Genomic DNA, 21,975 nt, shown 5'->3' with positions numbered 1-21,975 from the left:
CTGGCCCAAGGCACTGAAGGCACCAGGAGTGCGGGTCAGTGCCAGAGATGGTCCGGTGGCAGCGGGCACAAGGCTTAAAGCCGCTGGGCGTCTTCGATGACATGTCAGGAAAAACAGCCCCTGCCAAATCAAAGGACGCGATTGTGCCAGAAAAAAGAGACACACAAAAAAACGAAGGAAAAGAACTCGAACGAGCGACTTAAATACAGTCGCGACTAAAAGAAAGAAAACTGAAAACGATGGAAAAAGAAACTAAGAAAAGTAAAGGATACAATTTGAAGTTCTTCACCTCCGGGCTTCGAAGCAACACAAAATCGATGGAACTCCGTGTCACCTCAGACGCGGAGAAAAAACAACTGAGGAACGTGTCCGCGCGGCGGGCGGGAAGAGGAGCGTGCGCATGCACAGTGTGCCCGCCCGCCCGCGCGACAAGGGACACTTAAAGATTTCAAGACTTTGCTAGAAAGTCCTCCGGGCCGACGTGACATCACCCACATGTGAGAATATTAGCCTGCTTGTCCTCGGAGAACCAGCGGTGCCGACACCCCCCCCCCCCCCCAGCGCGTGCACCCGGGGCGGACCGCCCCCCCCTTCCTACGCCACTGCCATTTGTTTACCTGTTATAGCGAGCTCATTTTAAACTGTGTACTTTGGTTTTTCGGTCCCTTTATGGGGACGCCTCATATTTGATTGGGGTTTTTCCCCTTTTAAATAGACAGTTGGTTTGGGGTCAGGTTGTTTTAAAATTCCTTCAGTTGGTTCAGTTAAGTCTGTTAGACAATTATCTGCATCTTTGTCTTATATAGCTGCTTCAGTTTGGAATTCCCTTCCTATTTCAGTCTGTTCTTTAAGGGAATATTTAAAATTTTGAAAACAACTAAACACCTTTTTATTCAAGAATTATATGGGTTGATTTATATTTTAGATTGTGACGTAATGCTTGTAATTCCTGGAATTGCATGGAACTGTATAGGCTTTTGCAGAATATAAAACCTGATATGTAATGTAAAAGACAAGTCAGGATGAAGAATAAACAACAAAGATTAGGGGTGAGCAACAATTTAAAAAATTTAATTGTAGTTGTATTTATTTCACACATATCCTACATTTTCCCAATCAAATTGGGTTCAATGTGGCTACAGATACAAATCAGTCAGTGAATATCTTATATAAAAATTCTAATCTTGCTGCCTCTGTCCGTGGCTCCTTCGGAGTTGCTGAGCTAGGCTCCGTAGTCAGGCTGACATCACCGTTGCCATTATGCTGTGAACTTCAGAACCCGCGAAAAAAGGAAAACAACCCTTCCATGCCTCACAACTGATCCATGTCCAGCGACCCTCTCTCCCCTGCCCCCCCTCCAGCAACCCTTCTAAGTCTCGCGAGTCCGCCATTGGAAGTCTCGGTGGCCATTTTGAACAGCGATCCGGCAGGGGGGAGGGTCAGAGCCAGCAGCGGGCAGGCAGGACCAGGGATCTTTCCTGCCTGCCCCGAAGAATTTGCTACAAAACCTGGGTGGCTGGAGGGGGGGCAGGTGAGACAGCAGGGTCGTTGGACATGGGTGGCTGGAGGGGGGGCAGGGGGAGAGGAGCGTCGCTGCACATGGGTGGCTGCAGGGGGGGCAGGGGAGAGAGGAGGGTCGCTGGACATGGGTGGCTGTAGGGGGGTCAGGGGAAGAGGAGGGTCACTGGAGATGGGTGGCTGCAGGGGGGGAGGAGGGTCGCTGGGCATGGGTGGTGCAGGGGGGGGCAGGGGGTCCTGAGACCAGAGAGGTGGGGGTGGAAGGGGGTCCTCAGATCATAAGGGAGAGAGGGGGGTGGGGGCACACACTCACTCTCACATACACTCTCTCTGATACACTCTCTAACACACTCTATCTCTCTGTCACACACACTCTAACACACTCTCTCTCTCATACAAACACACACACACTCTGTCTCTCTCATTCTCTCTCTCTGACACACACACTCTCTCTCAAACATACACTCCGAGGAAAACCTTGCTAGCACCCGTTTAATTTCTGACAGAAACGGACCCTTTTTTTACTAGTATCAGTATAAAAGACTTGTAGGGTTGAATTAAACAGTGATTAAGTAGAATGTGATAATTTGAAAGAATAACATTATGAAGTGAAAAAAAAATGGAAGTGGACACTTTGTGTTAGGATTCTTCCTTATAGAGGGGTCCTTCAGTAAAAAATTTCTTAAGGAAAGGTTTTTAAGGATTTCTGGAACTTCAGATAATTATGCTTCCATCTGACTGATTCTGGGAGGGAGTTAAAATTTTAATTGCGCAATTGAAAAAGGCATGCATTTTGGGCTTTATTTTTTTCTAGCCTACACTGTTTGTTCCAGAAGTTTCAAAAAATCTACATGATTTTGTAGACCCTGGCTTCTATTCAGAAAAATGATCCACAACATTAAATCTGTGTGGGACAGAGCTCTATATCATGTTTAGAACTGACTGAGTCAACATCCTTTGAACAAGTGCTCAGCATGGCTGATGTCACGGTTGTGCCCAGGTTCCTGGCTCTCAGTCACCTGGCCCCCCCCCCTCCCCCCCCCCCCCCCCCCCCCCCCGTGGTTAAACCTGGTGGCTGCTGTGAACTGATGGCTTACCGTTTCCCATAATCCAGAAGATATGCTGGTCCGGTCCGGGTCCGGTCCGGATATTCCAGCCTTCCAGATTGTTTTGGGAGTTTTTTGGAACTAAGCAGTACCCGTACCTGGTGAACTCCCTTGTATGCTGCCTTTATTAACCACATGGGAAGGTCTCTAGTTTGCCTTGCAACAGAGGTCCCCAGAGGAGTTTTCCTTTGGTGAGAGTTTGTTGCAGTGCTTTTGTGCTTTTTCCTGATTGTGGCTTGACCCTGCTTGTCTCCTGGTTTATTCTTCTGTCTGCTGCCCGCCCAGACCCGGCTTGTTTTCTGGTTTATTCTGCTGCTTGCTGCCTGCCTGGAACCCCGGTGTGCTTTCTGGAAGTTTCCTGCTGTTCGCCAGCCGACTGCTGTTTCCAGCAGTTCTGCCTTCCAGCCCTGTCCGGTAAGTCCTGTCGACCGCCTGCACCCAGGTGCTCAACTCCTGAGGAACGGCAGTCAAGTGCAGGTGAAGTTTGGGCTGAATTCCTGTCCTGTTTGCTCCAGCTTGAGTTGCCTCAGCTGCAGTCTTCGCCTGGTAGTTCCTGTCCTGGGTTTGCTGGTACGTCTGTCCTGCCTTGTCTGTGTTTGGGTGATTCTCCTGCCGCCCCTCGGCAGTGGCCCGAGGGCTCACTAACCCAGAGATTCCGGGAGAGACGTGACAGCTGATTAAAATCCTGCAGAGTTCCAGCCATACCCCTCACTCTTTCCCAGCACAGCTCCAGCCATACCCCTCTCCCTCACATCAAAGGTCTTACCTCAGAAGGATGTGAACGGGCTACTAAAATGGCACACGCATCCCTCAACCGCCTGCTGAGCTCAAAAATCGCTGACGATGCCTCCTCTGGCACTGACCATGTGCTCTCACTGCTAACGCTACTGCCTGCTCTCCTCTGGAGCTATGACAATGTGCTTATCTTGCTGGCTCCTCTCCTCTAGTGCTGACCATGGGCTCACACTGCTCTGCTCATCTCAAAACTTCCTGACTCTGCCTCCTCCTCCTCTTCACTGCTGCTGATCATGTACTCCAACGCTTATAACACTGTCTCCTCCTCTCCCGTGCTGCTGACCATGTGCTCACCTATAACTCCTGTGTGCTGCTGCTCTCTCAGTCGGTGTTGTCACAACCTTCTCCTATTGGAGCCCCTGAGGCCTGTAATTACCAAGAGAAGCTATTGGAGCCCCAGAATGAGCCTTGAAATGCAAAGACAGAGCCGGTGCCGCTGCCTGAGACTGAAGAGTAGATGAGGGGGGCAGGGGGTGAAGGGCGGGGCAGTGTTAAAAATACTTGCCAGCGGTAAAAAATATTTCCTACGTTAAAATGTTAACGCATTAATTGCATTAATAAAGTGTTAATTGCTCAGCCCTAACAAAGATGTAATCAGTTTAGATTAAATTTAAATAAAAATTAAACTCTTTTATACAGCAGTTAAAGACAAAGGGGAAAGAAAAGTCTTCAATTTCTTCCGAAACCCAAATAAGCTAGACTCCATTCTCAGATCACTGGGTAATTTGTTCCAATATTCAGGGCCTACAATCCTGAATGCCTTAGATCTCCATCCCACTTTTGTGATCTAGCCCAGGAATTTCTTTAAAAATTCCCTAGTGATGAACTCACAGCCCTTCTAAGCAGATACCCCAGGATTCTATATATGGCACCTAAAGTTCTGTGCACTAATCAGGTCATATACTGATTAGCTTAACAATCCACTTAAGCAATTATTGACACTAATTGGCATTAATTGGGATAAACATAAAGGAATCCTCCTCAGAAGGAAGGGATCCCCAGAAGCTTAGCCGGCGTTGGGAGGTGGGGATAGTGCTGGGCAGACTTATACGGTCTGTGCCAGAGCCGGTGGTTGGGAGGTGGGGCTGGTGGTTGGGAGGCGGGGATAGTGCTAGGCAGACTTATACAGTCTGTGCCCTGAAAAAGAAAGGTACAAATCAAGGTAAGGTATACACAAAAAATGACACATGTGAGTTTATCTTGTTGGGCAGACTGGGTGGACCGTGCAGGTCTTTTTCTGCCGTCATCTACTATGTTACTATGTAATTAGAATTTGCGTGCAGAACTAAGAGTATTCTATAACGTGATGCACGTAAATTCTAAGTCACATATTGGAAAAGGGGGCATGGAATGAATGGCTTGCGCACATTTCTAAAATCTATGCGTGCTATTATACAAATCACCCAGTCTGCGCTTAATTTAGGCGTCGGCATTTACATCAAGTTTTACTTGGCGTAACTGCCAGCGGCTAAATGTTGTCACACGGATGGGCGCTCAGCGTATTCTATAAACAACATGGAAATTTAGGCTTATTCTATAAAGTACGTAGGCGTATTTCGTTTCAGCGCCAATTTTTTTGGCGTCATACATAGAATCTAGTCCGTGAGGTCTAATTTTATCTTTCAGATACCTGGATTTCTGATTGTGCAAAACCTTAAAAATCAGTATTAGCAATTTAAATGTTCACCTTTCCTTCACAAGAAGCCAGTGTAATTTAATCAATAACAGGTGTGCACATTCCCAACATGTTCACCTAATACTAATCTCGCTGCCATATTTGAATTATCTGAAACCTCTTTCTACGTAAGGCTGGGTTACCTACGTATAGGATATTAGAAAAATCTAAAAGACTCTGATTTTAAAAAAATGGACCACTGTCAACAGTGCTCTCAGATCTAAAAATGGCTTCAACTGCCGAAGAATTTGAAATAAGCTACCTTCATAAAATCTGCAATCTCTTCCTTCCCAACTCCATCTGTTCACAGTACTCTAACAGACTGCACCTAGGGAACAACCAGTCCTGTTGTTGGCACAGTACAAAGATTGGTCTGTGTAATATCTCCAGGTCCCATTCAGAAGATAAACACAGACAAAGCTCAAGTCATTCTCATTGCTCTGTGGTGGCCAAGACAGATATGTTTTCTCTATCTCTTCAATCTGACAAGGGGTCAGCCGATCCCTCTTGACCGCTCATTACTAACACAGCAGCATGGCCTACTGTTACATATCTATCTGAAAAGTTTGTCATTTACAGCTTGGATGTTGAGCAAACAAAATCAGCCCCCTCCTGGCCTCCTAAAAGGTGTGGAGTAGAAGTGTAAGGTAAAGAGGATAGGATTTGATATACCACCTTTATGTGGTTACATTCAAAGCAGTTAATATAATTACTAGTAAAAAAGGCCCGTTTCTGTTTTAAAGGAAACGGGCGTTAGCAAGGTTTTCCTTGGAGTGTGTATGTTTGAGAGAGTGTGAATGTGCAAGTGTGTGTATGTGCAACAGAGAGAGAGTGAGACTGGGTGCGAGTGTGTGTGTGAGAATGAGAGTACGTGCGAGAATGAGAGTACGTGCCAGGGTCCCCCCTCTCTCCCAGTTCCAGGGTTGTCCCCCCCCCGGTATGTCTCCCATTTGCAGGGGTGTCCCCCCCTTCCTCCCAGTTGCAGGGTCTCCCATCCTCCCTTTTTCCCAGTTGGAGGGTCCCCCCCCCTTCCATCCCTTCCTCCCTTTTTCCCAATTGCAGGGTCCCCCCTCTTTTTCCCAGTTGCAGGGTCCCCCCTCCCTTTTTTCCAGTTGCAGGGTCCCCCCTCCCCCCTTCCAGTTGCAGGGTCTGTGTGTCTTGCCCCTCCTTTTGTCCAGTGGAAACAGCTGTAAAAACGACAATGAGAAGCAGCTCCTATGTTTCCTTTTTTTTTTTTTTTTTTTTAGTGTATAGGAATGACGGCTGGTTTGGGGAGTGGAATCAGAGATTAACCAATAGGCTTCCTTGCTTACCATAGACTTGCTTTGTTCACTTCCACTCCTGTCTATTGAACGTCCTGCAGCATGTCATAGGTTTGCTTGCTTTCTTTTGAGTGAATGGGGATGACGGCCGTGCTGGAATTGGACCCGCTGCACTTTCCCTCCCCCCTCCTCTGACTCGCCACTACTGGACCTCGACCCCCGCCCTGAGCCCTCCCCCACCTCCACTCTCCGTGTCGCTGCCCTCCCTCTTCATCCTCTCCGACGCTCGTTCGCCGTGTCACCGCCCTCCCTCTTCATGCTCTCCGATTGAGGACAGTTAGTTCTGTAAGTTGGCAGGCAGTCTGCAGTGATTCCTAGGCAGTGGGAGGAGTAGGGAAACACGTGGACAGGGGGAGGAGTAGGGAAACATGCTCCGCGTGTTTCCCTACTCCTCCCCCTGCCTGGGTCGCTGTTTGCTGCTGGCTGGGTCGCCGTTTGCTTGGATCGCTGTTTCGTGCTGGCTGGGTCGCGTTTTGTTGCTAGGCGTCGGGCTGGAGGCGCAGCCAATCAGTGGCACCAGGAATGACGTCACTTTTATCCACTCCACTTTCCTGAGCAGCTCTGGCCAGAAACCACGGTTCCAGGCAGCCTCAGAACGTTGGAGGCTAGAATTATTATATAGGATATTCAGGTACTTATTTTGTACCTGGGACAGTGGAGGGTTAAATTACTTGCCCAGAGTCACAAGCAGCTGTAGTGGGAATCAAACCCAGTTCCCCATGTTCTTAGGCCACTAGTAAAACCCGGCTGGCTCAATCTGTCCTCCTTTTTCTGGAGCCATATGGTAACCCTACACTGTACTAACCACTAGACTACTCTTTCACTTTTAATGGTAGTGCCTAATTGTTAGTGCAGTGGGCTGAGAACCTGGGGAACTGGATTCAGTTCCCACTGCAGCTCCTTGTGACCCCAGATAAGTCATTTAGGGGGTCTTTTACTAAAGCTTAGCTCGTTATCTGCAGCAGGGCCCATTTTATTCCTTAGCTCGAGTTAAGCTTTAGTAAAATACCCCCTCAACCCTACATTGCCCCAAGTACAAACAGATTGTGAGCCCTCTAGGGACAGAAAAAGCAGGGCTTTTTTTGAGGGGGTACTGAGTGCCGGCACCTTTTCCATTGTCTGCTAAAATTGACTCATGGTCCCCAAGTTTTAATGAAAGAGCTCAGGCTCTACACACCAATTCTGCCTTGTCACAGATTCTGTGACTGGTTGCGGGGGGGTGGGGGGGGCTGGCTATTGTGGGGTAGGCCCCTTGGTGATCACCCCATATCTGAAGGGTGGCCTGGGATTTGAGTACCGGCACCTTTTTTGCTAGAACAAATGCACTGAGAAGAAGTACCTGCATATAGTATATGTAAACCGCTTTGGTTCTACCCACAGACAGGTGGTATATCAAATCCACGACTCCCTTTAAAGAAGATTTTGCTAATTTTCAGGAGACACACAACAAGGTAATTGTACCATTTTTACCAGTTCATATTGACCTATTTTTCCACATTGGCAAAGATCACAATCAGGACCTTTTCTCATGTCCACTGTTGCAAGTTCTATCCTGCCTGCTCCAGCTATCAGTTGCAGGACTGAAGACTTCATCAGTTTGTCTCCACCTCTCAGCCGTCTCAGCTTATCACTGTCACGTATAGAGAAAACCATTGCCACCAACAGGTTTGTGAGGGAGCTTATGAAGAGCAAACCTCCTCTTAGAACTCCTCCCTCAGCCTGAGATCTCAACATAATTCTTGCTTTCCTTATGTAAAGCCCCTTTCAACTGTTAGGCACAGCTTTTTTCAGACATCTTACTTGGAGGATCATTTTTCTTGTTGCCATCACCACAGTGAGAAAAAGTAAGTGAGCTATAAGTGTTGGTACACTACCTTCCATACATGCAGTTCTTCCACAACAGAGTTGTATTTTGAACATATCCTAAATTTTTATAGAATGTATCTGATTTTCATCTAAACTACTCTATAATCCTTCCTGCTGTCTTGCCAGGCCCTCATTCTTCACTATTGGAATCCTCTCTACCCTTGATTTGCAGATAGCAGGGCATCAAAGCTTTCAGGAAAACCTTCGAACTCTTTGTTTCTTAACAATCCTAATAAGCCAGGCAGATCAGCTTCCAAGTGCACACATTCTGCTAGGGTCTGTCATTGTATTGCTTACTGCTACATTCAGAGCAAATATTAAACTAGTGGGGGAAATAGGGAAACATCAACTACAAGCTAAAGCAGCTTCTGTGCCATACTTCATGACCACTTCCTTTCAGTATGTCTGTAAAGCTGCTATATGGGATGATAGTTGTTTGCCCAAGATACGGCCTTTAGCCAAACAGTTTTGTGCAGCCTCTTTGCTTATTAGCTTCCAAAGATGTTAATGAACAATGCTTCTCCTCCCGTTCTACTCTTAGACTGCCAATTGTAGTACAGAACAACGAAGCAGCCCTTAGCTCTGGAATCACCATGGAGTGTGCCTGTAGCCCCCTGCATGTGTGTGGAGAAAACACAGATGCTTACCTGTAATAGAAGTTCTCCATAGACAGCAAGGGAATGCGGCCACACTCACCCTCCCTCCCTTATAAAAAAAAAAAAAAAGAGAGAGAGAAAGAAATAAGGAAAATGGAAATAAAAATGGAATAATTCTACAGGGCAATAAGAAAGATGTAGCATATCAACAAGCCGCTGTAGCTAAAGACTTGCTATGGAACAGACTAGAGAGGAAGGGATTATGTTGTAGTGTGGGAACACTCGCACAGGCTCAGAAGTAAAAAAAGACTTCTCGGAGGTAAGAGAAAACTCCAGGACACAACTATGATGTCTTTGTAGAGTATGGCTGCATAAATCTGCTGTCTACGGAGAACCCCCATTAAAGGTACACAATTCTGTTTTTTTCCCAGGTGTGGCCAAGACGTGGCCCACTTCAGTAGCAAGAGAACCTCTTATTCCTTGATGGCACTAGATAAAAGTAAATGTAGTGAGGGAGAATGTGCTTCAGCTGAATTTTCTCTTTTTAATCCAGGAAGGCTAATGGGGTTTGTACCCATCAAGATATTTCCATCCTGTTCCATCCCCCTCCATAAGGATATTGCAGAGTATGTGATAGAGGTAAAGGACAGCAGATCTAGGAGTTTGCTTACTTAGGTGGTGGTGCAGAGGCCTGAGACGAGGCCAGTATGGCAGAGAGTGATGAAATACCAAATGGAGAGAGACTGGGGCAACAGGAATAGAGGTAAAAGTGGCAGAAAGTTCTGAAAGGAAACTCGCAAAAATAAGGCTTTGGTGGGGGGGGGGGGGGAGGATGCTGCAGTGTGAGCAAGAGAGACTGAAGTGAACATACAGGGATTTGAACACTGCAAAGAAAACTGATCGATGGGGTTGGGTGGTGATTGCAGATGTTAACGACTTTAAAGCATATTTATTGCATTGATGGCTTGCTCTTTGTGGATGATGAATGATAGAGTGGAGGAGGGTTAGAGAATGGGAAAATGGGTGTATGGCAGTTTGAGTTTTTGGAAGAACAAGAACAAGGGAGTGTACATGGGGAGGGTATCATGGGAATCAGAGGAGGATCCCGGATACTTTTCCTCAGATGAGTCTTATGGGATTCCCTCTGAGCCCTCCCCACCACCTGAAAGGAGACAGTCTCCACCGGAGAGCCTTTCTTTCCCATCTTTTGTAAATGAAATGGCTGATGCCATTCCATTTCCTTTGGAGGCGGAGAATGAGTCCAGGGCCAAGATGCTTGAGGTCATCAACTATACATCTCCTCCTAAGGAGGCTGTGATGGCTCCTCTCCACAAGATACTCAGGGCAGTCCTCGTCAGGAACTAGGCATCTGCTCTGTCTGTCCCTGTTATCCGCAAGAAGATTGACATCTAGTATCGGATCCACAGTGAGCCTGGGTTTGTAAGGCCTCAGTTGCCTCATGACTCCATAGTAGTGGAATCCACTCTCAAAAGAGCCAGGAGTACTAGGGACTATGCCTCGGTTCCCCTAGGCAGAGAAGCTAAAACCCTGGATTCTTTTGGGAGGAAGATGTACCAGGCCTTAATGCTGATCTCCCGTATTCAGTCGCACCAGCTGTTCACAAGTATTTACTTGTGAAACTCGGTGAAACAGCTGTCTGACTTGTCGATACGCTTCCTCCGGAGCAGGTTGAGCCTTTTTGCCTGTTGATCAAGCAGCAGAAGGCGTATCAAAAGTTCTTGGCCAGGGGCACTTATGACACTTTTGATGTGGCATCCAGGATCTCTGCTCAAAGTATAGCAATGCGCAGACTCACATGGCTGCATATTTCTGACTTGGAACATTCTGTTAAGCAGAGGTTGGCAGATGCCCCTTGCCAGGGGGATAATCTTTTCAGAGAGAAGGTTGAGGAGGTTGCAGCCCAAATCAAGAAGCACCTTCTGCATCCACCTCCTCATCTAGGAGGTTTTTTGGCAAGTCAAGGAGTGCTCCTTACTAATACTCTAGGCGTAAGTACACTCCTTCGGCTTGTCAGCCTCCTCAGGCTCAGCCCCAGCTCACTCATTCTCGTCAACAGCATTCGCCTAAGGCCCTGCTACTCCACAGTCAAAGCAAGGGACGAGTTTTTAACTGGCTCCAGCAGAGTATAGCCACAGTAAAAGTGTCCATTCCGGATGACTTGGTGGTCAGGGGGAGGTTGAAATTTTTTCACCAAAGGTGGCCTCTCATAACCTTTGACTGGTGGGTTCTTCAAATAGTTCGTCTCGGATACACCCGCAGTTGGCATTCCAAACCCCCAAATTGTCCATCGAGAGCTCATTCATTCAGCTCTCAGCACAGGCAGGTACTTGCAGAGGAACTCTCTCTGCCTTTCTCAAGGCCCATGCGGTCAAACCTGTTCCACCAGGGGAAGAAGGGCAGATATTCTATTCCAGGTACTTGTGCAGAAAAAGACAGGGGGGATGCGTCCCATCCTAGACCTATGGGCCCTGAACAAATTCCTAGTCCGCAAAAAGTTCAGGATGGTTTCCCTGGGCACCTTTCTCCCAATGATTCAGAAAAACAATTAGCTATGCTCTCTGGACTTAAAGGGTGCATATACTCATATCCCAATACTTCCAGCCCACCAGAAGTATCTTCGATTTCGGCTGGGAACTCATCACTTTCAGTACAACGTGTAGCCTTTTGACCTTGCGTCAGCTCCCAGGGTCTTCACCAAGTGTCTAGCAGTAGTCGCAGCATTGCTATGTGGACTGGGAGTCCATGTGTTCCCATATCTCGACGATTGGCTGGTGAAGAGCACCTCAGAAGACAGTACTTGGGAGTCCATGCGGATGACTGTTCAGGTGCTGGAGCTACTAGGGTTCATTTTAAACTACCCCAAGTCCCATCTCCACCCTGTCCAGCAATTGGAGTTCATAAGGAGCCATGTTCGACACACAGAAGGTCCGAGCCTACTCCTGGAAGCCAGAGCAAACATTCTTGTTTTGCTGGCATCCAAGGTTCATGCCTGTTGGCAGGTCACAGCTCGGCAGATGTTGAAATTGCTGGGCCACATGGCTTCCACAGTGTACATTACACCAATGACACGTCCTCATGACACGTCTTCACATGAGATCAGCTCAGTGGACCCTGGCTTCTCGGTGGTTTCAAGCCACAGGGAGTCTGGAGAATGTCATCCAAGTGTCTCCAGAGTTTGCTCGCTCTCTTCACTGGTGGACAATTCGATCCAATTTGACTCTGGGGCTTCCATTCCAAATTCTTCAGCCACAAAAGGTGATGACGATGGATGCATCTTTCCTGGGACAGGGAGCTCATGTAGATGGACTTCACACACACGGAGCTTGGTCCCCCCAGGAAATGAATCTTCAGATCAACCTCCTAGAGCTTCAAGAAGTTGTGAGAGAAGAGGAGATTTGAACATTATTTTGCTTTCTGCTTTAGGAACTTGTATGTTAGTTATAGGCAGAATAAAAATATAAAAATGCAAACTTTATTTGTTACATTTGTATCCCACATTTTCCCACCTATTTGTAGGCTCAATGTGGCATACATAGTACCGGAGAGGCGTTTGCAGACTCCGGTGTAAACAAATACAAAATGATGTTGTGGTAAGATAAAGTTCATGTGGCACAGCCACATTTGGGAATTGTACAACGGAAGAGTTGTGCTATGTCCATTATGTACTTTAGTTTTGTTGTGTTGCAGAGATCAGGCATTTATGATGGATTGGTAGGGTATGCCTTTTTAAACAGGTTAGTTTATTTTTTTCCGGAGGTTTAAGTGGTTGTACATGGTTTTCAAGGCTTTTGGTAATGCATTCCACAGTTGTGTGCTTATGTAGGAGAAATTGGATGCTTAAGTTGATTTGTATTTGAGTCCTTTGTAGCTTGGGTAGTACAGATTTAGGTACGTTCGTGTTGATTTGGATGTGTTTCTAGTTGGTAGGTCGATCAAGTCTGTCATGTATCCCGGGGCTTCACCGTAGATAATTTTGTTGACCAGAGTGCAGATTTTGAAAGCAATGCGTTCTTTGATTGGGAGCCAGTGTAGTTTTTTGCGGAGGGGTTTTGCGCTTTCAAATCGTGTTTTTCCAAAGATAAGCCTAGCTGGGGTGTTTTGAGCGGTCTGAAGTTTCTTTAATGTTTGTTCTTTGCATCCCGCATAGATTCCATTGCAGTAGTCTACATGGCTTAGTACCATTGATTGTATCAGGTTGCGAAATGTTTCTCTCGGGAAGAATTGTTTCACGTGTTTGAGTTTCCACATTGAATGGAACATGTTCTTTGTTGTGGATGTCACTTGGCTCTCTAGTGTTAGGTTGCGGTCCAATGTAACGCCGAGGATTTTCAGGCTGTCTGAGATAGGGGAGGGTGTAGTCTGGGGTGTTGATAATTGTGGGGTTCTCTGCGCTGTGTTGTGATGAGAGGCTAAGACAATGTGTTTTTTCTTTGTTGTTGTATTTGAAATGCATTTGCCCAAGAGTCCATGATGTTCAAGCTGATCGTGATTTCGTTGGTGATTTCTGTCAGTTTAGATTTGTAGGGAATGTATATTGTGACATTGCCTGCATAGATGAAGGGGTTAAGGCCTTGGTTGGATAAGGACTTGGCTAGAGGGGCCATCATTAGGTTGAAGAGGATCGGTTATAGTGGTGATCCTTGTGGTACTCCGCAGTGTGATTTCCATGGTGATGATATGTTTGAGTTTGATTTTACTTGGTATGTTCTTTGTGGTTAGGAAACCCTTGATCCAACTAAGTATGTTTCCACCAATCCCGAACTTATCTAGTAGTCTTATTAACATATTGTGGTTTACCATTTCGAATTCGCAAGACATGTCGAATTGGAGGAGGAGGATGTTTTTGCCTATTGCTATTTCCTGCTTGAATTTGGCTAGGAGAGTGAGTAGTACTGTTTCTGTGCTGTGGAGAGGCGGAATCCTGACTGTGATTCGTGTAATATTGAGAATTTGTTTATGCAATCTGTGCGGTCTACTATGAAGTGGTCAGGGGTGGATTTCATTAGGTAGTTGGGGCAGGTATCTAGATTACAGTGAGTGTTTGAGAACCTGCTGATCGCCCATGCAACTGTATTGACGGTGAGGAGGGCAAAATTTAACCAGGTTCGGTCAGCTGGGTATTCTCCTGTGGTTGGGTCCAACTAATTAAGGAACCTATCTCCAACTCATTATCAACTAATCTCCATATTCTTTTCCCCCTTCAAGTTAAAACCCAACTCCTGCTTGAGAAGTTTTCCTATACCGAATCTAATCCCTCTACTACTGCATGCTGCAGCTGACTGAGGAGAGACTCTTCTTTCCAAGAAGCAACACCGTGCATGATCCCCTATCCCAACCACAGATACAAAACCCAGAATTACGGAGTCTCTGCACCTGGAGCACCACTTCTGAACACCCTGGGCTTCCCCTACCTGCTCCAGCTGTATGCCCGTCCTGGACCACTATCCATGTTGTAACATGTAGTTTAGGTGTGACATGAGGTCTGCTATGAAGCGCTGAGGGGCGAATTTTATTAAGTTGTTGGGACATATGTCCAGTTTGAAGTGGGATTTGGCGAACCTGTTGATCGCTTGGGTGACGGTTTCATCGGTAAGTACCCTTCTTTTAAATGGAGGTAACAGCAAGGCCATAGATCTCCTTTCTTGTCCTACACAGACCCTGCTTATCAAGACCAACTCCATAAGGGTTCACCTTAGTGCAATTAGTGTTTATCACCAGCATGTAGAAGGTAAGCCTATCTACTACTACTACTTATCATTTCTATATCTCTGGACAGCCTTTAGTTTTTCACTTCATGAGAGGTTTGCTTTTAGGGTCAAACCTCCACCAGTGTCATGGGATCTTAACGTTGTTCTAACCCAGCTGATGAAAGCTCCTTTTGAACAACTGAATTCTTGCCATCTAAAGTACTTGACCTGGAAGATTGTTTTCTTGGTGGCTGTTGCTTCAGCTTGTAGGGTCAGTGAGCTTCAGGCCTTAGTAGTGGATGCACCTTATACTAAGTTTCATCACAACAGAGTAGTCCTCCGCACACACCCTAAGTTCCTGCCAAAGGTGGTGTCAGAGTTCCATCTGAACCAGTCGATTGTCTTGCCAACATTTTTCCCCCGACCCTGGCAAAAGCAGCTTGCACACCTTGGACTGCAAGAGAACGTTGGCCTTTTATATGGAGCGGAAGAAGCCCTTCACACAGTTCGCCCAGTTGTTTGTTACTTTTGATCCCAACAGGAGGGTAGTCGCCATCGGTAAATGCACCATTTCCAATTGGCTAGCAGATTGCATTTCCAAGCTGGGCTGACTTTGGAGGGTCATGTCACATCTTACTATGTTAGAGCCATGGCTGTGTCAGTGGCCCATTTAAAGTCTGTTTCCATTGAAGAGATTTGCAAGGCTGCGACGTGGTCTTCAGTCCACACATTTACATCTCACTACTTCCTGGAGCAGGATACCCGACACGACAGTCAGTTTGGGCAGTCAGTGTTTCAGAATCTGTTTGAGGTTTAGAATCCAACTCCACCCTCCTAGGCCCATTTTGTTCTGTTCCAGGATGCACTCTCAGCTAGTTTGTCTATAGTTTCAGGTTAATCTGTGTTATCTCCTCGCCATTGCGAGGCCCAATTGGCCACTGTTTGTTGTTTTGGGTGAGCCTGGATGCTAGGGATTCCCTACTCGTGACAATATGCAATCCTGCTTTTCCTCGGAGAAAGTGAAGATACTTACCTGTAGCAGGTATTCTCTGAGGACACCAGGCTTATTATTCTCACAATCCTGCCCACCTCCCCTTGGAGTTGTTTCTTTCTACTTTTTTCTTATGCTATTCAGCGGGCGGTAAGGCATTCTGCGCATGTGCAGTGGGGTGCAGCACATTCGATAGAAGGCGCTGACAACTTTTTTGCTATATATCATGCCGGTTCCCAGGCCAACGCAGATCGTCGACCCACTTGTGAGAATAATAAGCCTGCTGTCCTCAGAGAATACCTGCTACAGGTAAGTACCTTTGCTTTCCTGAACTGTTGTAGAGATGGTATGGAGCCAAGGTGGAATTAAGGGTCATGGATTTACCACCTTTCTGTGGGTACAACCAAAGTAGTTTACATATAGTATATGCACATACTTTCTCTGTCCCTAGTAGGCTCACATTCCACGTTGATCTAAGTTGGGGGTACACATTGAAAGGGAGAAGAGGATATTTCTTTGATGTATTTCCGACAGATGTATTTTGTATCTGATGTTTACTTCTCAGTGAAGAATTTTTTAAAAGGCATGTGTCCACATAGGTATTCTTCTGGGCCTGTTTTACAGGAGTAAGTAGTCTTAAATCCTGTCAGGATTTTGCATGGTTATTTTTATTCCACTTCTGTTTTGGCAGGAGGAGCAACTTGGGCTGTCACTGCTCACCCTGGAGCAGCTGCAGTCAGAGGAGATGCTGCAGAAGATTGAGCAGATTGCACACCAGGTATAACAGTACCATGTTGCAAGAGAATGGGAGTATGCTGGGCCTATCCATGCTGATCTGGGAAGATGTGCAAAAGGGCTGGGCCCTGAAGCATGCGTGGACTTATTCCTAATGTTGGCATCTCTCACCACGAGGCTGGTAGTGTGAAAAACCTGAGAGTTTTGGAGGTCATAAATGGAGTTTCCTAACTGGTTATTACATTGGAATCCTCTTGTGTTATCTTTCTTGCCAAACATTTGTAATGTCATTCTACCTACCTGTCTCTGATTTTGGTATTGTCTCAGATTTTGTACTTGGCTGACTCCATGAGTTCTTTTTACCTCTGTGAGCCCTGGATCTGCAACGGATACCTCGTAGATTACCTGAGAAAAGGGGCTCTGAAGTCCTTGGGACACATCAAGTCAGTTTGATTTTCAAGATATCCTCAAAGAATATAAATGAGAGAGATTTGCATACCTTGGAGGCAGTTCATTCAAATTTATCTCCTGCACATTCATCATGGATATCTTGACAACCTGACTGTTTGGCGGTGTGTCAAAAACTAGGTTGCGAACCCCTGCCTTAGAATGAGTTCCATTATGTCCCCAGGTCTCAATGTGCCAGCTTGTCATTGTATTGCCCTCATCTCCCTTTGCTGAAAGGAATAAGGAGAAAACTGTGTGCAAATAGGAGCAAGCAAATATAAAGATGATCTGCTACTGGCAATGGCCATGACTGGGGTAGGTAGGTGAAAGGAAGTGTTACTTTTGGAAAATGCTTCTTTAGGGTCCTGGATAACTTCTAAAATACAATTTGTATAGGATAAAGTGTGGGATACCTCTTTGGTACTGCCAGATGCTTCTTACTTTCCTGCTTGTTTTAATCTCCCTTCTTTAAATGTTTATTGCCAGGAGAATGAAAATAATTCCAAAATACTTTAAGTAGCAAGATTTTGTGAACCTGGAGCTGTTCGCAACTGAGCTGATTGATTTCAGGACTGCTATAGGAAATTGAGGAGAGGTCTTTTATTATGCCTGAACCTTTCTAGGCCCTGAACAGAACACCTATTTAAGCCTACTTGATGCAGGCAAGATAAGTGCCTTTGTGCACTTTATAAAACAGTCTCCCCAGAACCAGCCCCAATAGTGCACAAATGGCTGGCACACATCTGCTCTGAAGCTGGTGTAAATTTGTGCATGTTACAAGTGTATATTTTGCATTTCAAGGCCTGCTGCGGTCAAATATACCCTTGCAAACACCTACATACAAGTACACACTGTTTTGTTACCATAAGTGTATGCCGCCTTGCAATTATGTGAAGGTACAGGAAGGAATGGGGCAAAAGAGTGGACTAAAGTTCCTCCCTGGGTAGTAGTGGGTGATTATATAAGACCTGGCCCTCCCATCCCATGTAAGAACCAAGACGACAGCCAATACAGGATTGTAGTTTACATTGTTTGTTCTTCTGTTCCAAAATGGATTTTATTTTTGTTCAAAGCCAGTCTTTCCCCTACCCCTCCAAATAATAAATATGTGAAATGCCCTCTGTGCAATGGGCAGCAAGCAAATGTCATAGATGTAAATGAGTGCCAGAGCCAGAAGCTATGTCTTGGACCCACCCTAATGCTACCCACAAGGAAAACTCTGTTTTCAAGCTTAAGATGGACATCACTGAATTTGCATGGTATAATAATCTAAGTTGAATCTTTTTGCCAAAACTTCTGTTGTAAACATTCTTCTAGCAGCTGGGTCCCACCTCCTTCTGCCATCTGCTCCCTATAAGAACAGGTAGCCTTCATAATAATATATCTGTAACAGGAAGCCCTTAAAATGGTTGCACATATAACAGAAAACCTTGTGGGACAGCACATCTGTAGCAGGTAACCCTTAAAATGATTGCACATCTGGAACGGGTAATATTTGAAGGTAACAATATCTCTGTAACAAATATCTACTATTGGATCCCATGTCTGAGATGAGATGAATACCCCCATCTAATACCATATCTGTAATAGAAAACCCTGTAAAGCATAGCATCTAAGAGTGGTAGCTTTCTCTCAGCCAGTCCAGTCTGCATTGAACAGTTGGTTCCATTGATGTAAAAGTTGTTGTGGAAGCATATGTCATTTTAGCAAACCAGAAGTATGAAGCAGTCTTGCAAGACAGAAAGAGCCCTTATAAACTGATGAGTATATGGCCTTGAAACTTGCTGATCTCTGGCCTGGAAGTGATGCTTTCCTGCTGAGCACACAGCAAGGTATATTTTCTAAGCGCTTAGACTTACTTTTTAACCTGTGTAACTCTGTAAGTAAGTGCTTTGAAAATGAGCCCCAGTGTGTCTTATAGAAGAGGCAAAGGTCAGTCAGTGTTGTGGCATCTGCCTGCAACTCACATCTAGGCTCTAATTTAAGCAGTTTGATAGGTAGCATGGTACATGTAACTTGAGCTATTTACATACACACGTCCCATTTGAAAAAAGGAGGGAGGCTATAAATAAGCTATTCCCCCCCCCCCCCCCCCCCCCCTGAAGTGACTGGCTTCTGCCAATCATCCCGAGCTTGGAAATATTGCCAATTTACACTGCCAGAGAAGTAACAAATATGACTTCCCTCAGTGGCCTCGACATTAGAACCATTGTATAGCATCAGCTCTGGCTTATTCTTATTTGGTCCTTTGGAAGATGTTCAAATCTGCACCGACTCTATTCCTTTGCATGATGTGTCACAGCTAGGGATAACTGTGGAACACCTGAAGAGAACATTTCTAGCACACCGTCTAATGCTTAAGTATCCCTGAGAGGCAGAGGCGTGGTACAGGCTTTCCGGATGCTGTAGTCTTACTGTGCAGAAAATAACTGCTGTCATTTGGAGTGCTGTGAGGATGATGGGGTCTTGCAGGGTGGAGACAGGTCATCCCTGTGTGAAGGGATTACAGTTGGTGGGACAGTGTGCTGTTGGACCTCCTCTTCACATTTAGCTGGAGCCAGAGAGGGAGCCCCGGCGAGTGAGGTTCTGGATACTGGCACTCAATGTTCGGGAGACTGCCAGGTTTCCACCAGTCTGCTGTAGTGAAAAAAAAAAAGGAACAAATAGGTGATGGGATGCTGCAAAGTATGCAATCCACACAGGGGGGGGGGGGTGTAGGGAAGGTAGAAAACGGTGTGAAGGACTGCATGAATGTTTATTTAGGGGTGAACTGCTGCACAATGGATTTATTGTGACCGGTAAGTAGCTAGCAATGTGTTTGGGGCATAAGTAGCTTGATTAGGGATCTGAAGGTAAGGTAGAGGGGCCATTTAGGTTTATGGGAGCATAAGTGGTTGAATCATTATAAGGGTTACAGAATAGTAGGTGGAGGGGATGCATAGGATTTACAGATACGTGTATGGATGTTTGGTGGTATGAGTGGGTGGATGAAGAGTAATGGTGTATATGAAGGGGATTCAGGGTACACACAGGTGTCAGGAATGTGAATTTAGTAACACCAAAGCAGACACTGTGAAGTCCAAAGAGTCTTTATTCAAACAATCCCAACGTGGCCACGTTTTGCCAAATAAGCTGCATCGGGGGTAAAACATGAACAACTAACAAAAAATATATATATAAAAACAATTAGAACATACATATTAAATTATTTGCTTACAAAGTAAAAACATCTATATGAGAAATCTTTAATAAGTAAAAGGAACTTAATAAAAAACCATAAGACACATAAAAAGATAAAAGGTGTCCAGAACAACATAAATCATTAAACATCTACTATAATAAAACTCACCCTCAACATTCTGAAGACAACGTTCTGAAGTCACTCAGTCACTCCCTGAAGGGTTCATGGATTCATGGTGGTGAAGCCACAACACTGACCATGTCTCTCTGCCCCGCCCTCGCATGACGGACCAATCAGAAAAAACACCCTCAACATTCTGAAACACAAAGGACCATCACAACACTGTTCCCAGGCAACACTAGGCAACGTAAGATGGACCAATCAGAGGAAACTACGTGACAATAAGGGAGGAGCATTCCCCAGCAGAATGGCTTATTATCTGTGCAGCACGGAGAGCACAGAACCACCGCTGGAACGAGAGAAGAATATTCCTGCTGTGGGTATGTGCAAAAATAGACCGGGGGGGGGGGGGGGGGAGAAATTTTTAAATGCCTAATGCCAGTACTGAAGAGTGCCAGAGGGCCCATAGCAAAGACTAGATTTGGGATCGCTTGACATGGAGTCAGAGGAGCCGGAAAACAACGTGCCCGTCACCATCTGGGACGTGGGCGAACAGGACAAGCTGCGGCCCAGCTGGAAGGATTACCCGCGACCCAGCCAGCAGCGACCAAGGAAGGGGGAGGAGTAGGGAAACACGCTCCGCGTGTTTCCCTACTCCTTCCCTGCCTAGGAATCGCTGGAGACTGGCTGCCAAACTAACGAAACAACCGCACACCAACGCACCACCTCCATCATTCAAAAGGCATCCACTCTTTCTTCAACAGAAATGCAAACTAATAATACAAAACAAAGCATACCCGTTTTCTCACGCAGCTACAGGTAACTCCCCACCCCCTTCCTCTTCCCATTTTGCCAAAGCGGCCGTGCCCAACCATCCCCAGCCTCAGGCAAGCCATCTCCTACCTCGGGGATTCCCCGAGCACCCGGAAAAAGACGGCGCAGCTTCCCGCAGCGCATGTTCCAGCATTCCCCTGCAGCCGGCCTGAAATGGACCGAACATACCGGATCACCACCCAATGGCCCGAGACCGTGATCCTCTCCCTTCCGCCAACTTAAAACAACCATCCCCATCCTCAGGCAAGCCGTCTCCCACCTCCAGGATGCCCAGAACCCCAGCCCAACGGAAAAAGACGGCGCTGCTTCCCACAGCACATTTCTCTTCCAGTGTTCCCCTACAGTAGCCCTGAAACGGCCAAAAAATACAGACAGACCTAGAACATGCTCCTCTACCTTCCGCCCATCTAAAACAACACTGCTGCCTCAGCACAACACAAAAAAAAAAACCGGAAAAAACAATCCACCACTCAGCAAAGGCTGACCCCCCTACAACCACATTTACATTTCACCAACAGAAAGACCCCCCTCCACAAACCTCCTTGACAGACAAAACCACACACACACAATACAACAGACACACACCCTCAAAGCCACACACCAATCCATCCCACTTTGCCAGCATAGCACAGCACATCCCCCAACCCCCCAAGCAAAAAAAACAAAAAAAAAAAGACACACATCAACAACCTGCACACACACCCCACCCTCACACACACACACACACAAAATAACTCTGTGACACATACACACACACACACACACAAAAAACACATGCTAGTGCCCGTTTCATTGGTTTCGGAAACGGGCCTTTTTACTAGTATCTATATAAATAAAATCCCCCCCCTCAGACATTCTGAAGCTCACTCCATCTGTCCTGAACTCCTGTCCTCCTGGTAGGCTAGGCTATTCGGACTACTCACCCTCAGTCTCAGCCACGCCCCATCTGCACATAAAAAGCACCCTCAACGTTCTAAAGCACACTCTGAGGCTTCAACAGTTCGTATGTTCGAAGCTCTGTAACCATTTTTAAGCACACTACATCTCTGCCCCGCCCTGACCTATCAGAGAAGGGAGGAGT

The 21,975-nt window shown here is 46.2% G+C and overlaps 2 protein-coding genes across 5 annotated transcripts in view; one reads left to right on the top strand and one right to left on the bottom strand.

The window, feature by feature from the left end:
- The window catches only part of ERCC2 (ERCC excision repair 2, TFIIH core complex helicase subunit), a 455,444-nt gene extending 439,069 nt beyond the window's left edge, over positions 1 to 16,375 (top strand). For all 4 annotated transcript variants that reach the window (XM_030217434.1, XM_030217436.1, XM_030217435.1 and 1 more), the window contains one exon: positions 16,269 to 16,375. In XM_030217434.1, the coding sequence (XP_030073294.1) occupies positions 16,269 to 16,361 (93 nt within the window). In that variant the 3' untranslated portion in view covers positions 16,362 to 16,375. The remainder of the gene's footprint in view (positions 1 to 16,268) is intronic.
- A 2,923-nt stretch (positions 16,376 to 19,298) lies between these two features.
- Positions 19,299 to 21,975, bottom strand: part of KLC3 (kinesin light chain 3) — a 231,664-nt gene continuing 228,987 nt past the window's right edge. Inside the window, 1 exon segment of the mRNA XM_030217437.1 lies at positions 19,299 to 19,396. Coding sequence (XP_030073297.1) covers positions 19,307 to 19,396 — 90 coding nt within the window. The 3' untranslated portion in view covers positions 19,299 to 19,306.

Source organism: Microcaecilia unicolor, chromosome 11 (assembly GCF_901765095.1).
Source record: "Microcaecilia unicolor chromosome 11, aMicUni1.1, whole genome shotgun sequence".
In the NCBI taxonomy this organism is placed as follows: Eukaryota; Metazoa; Chordata; class Amphibia; order Gymnophiona; family Siphonopidae; genus Microcaecilia; species Microcaecilia unicolor.
This window is presented reverse-complemented; position numbering and strand designations above follow the sequence as displayed.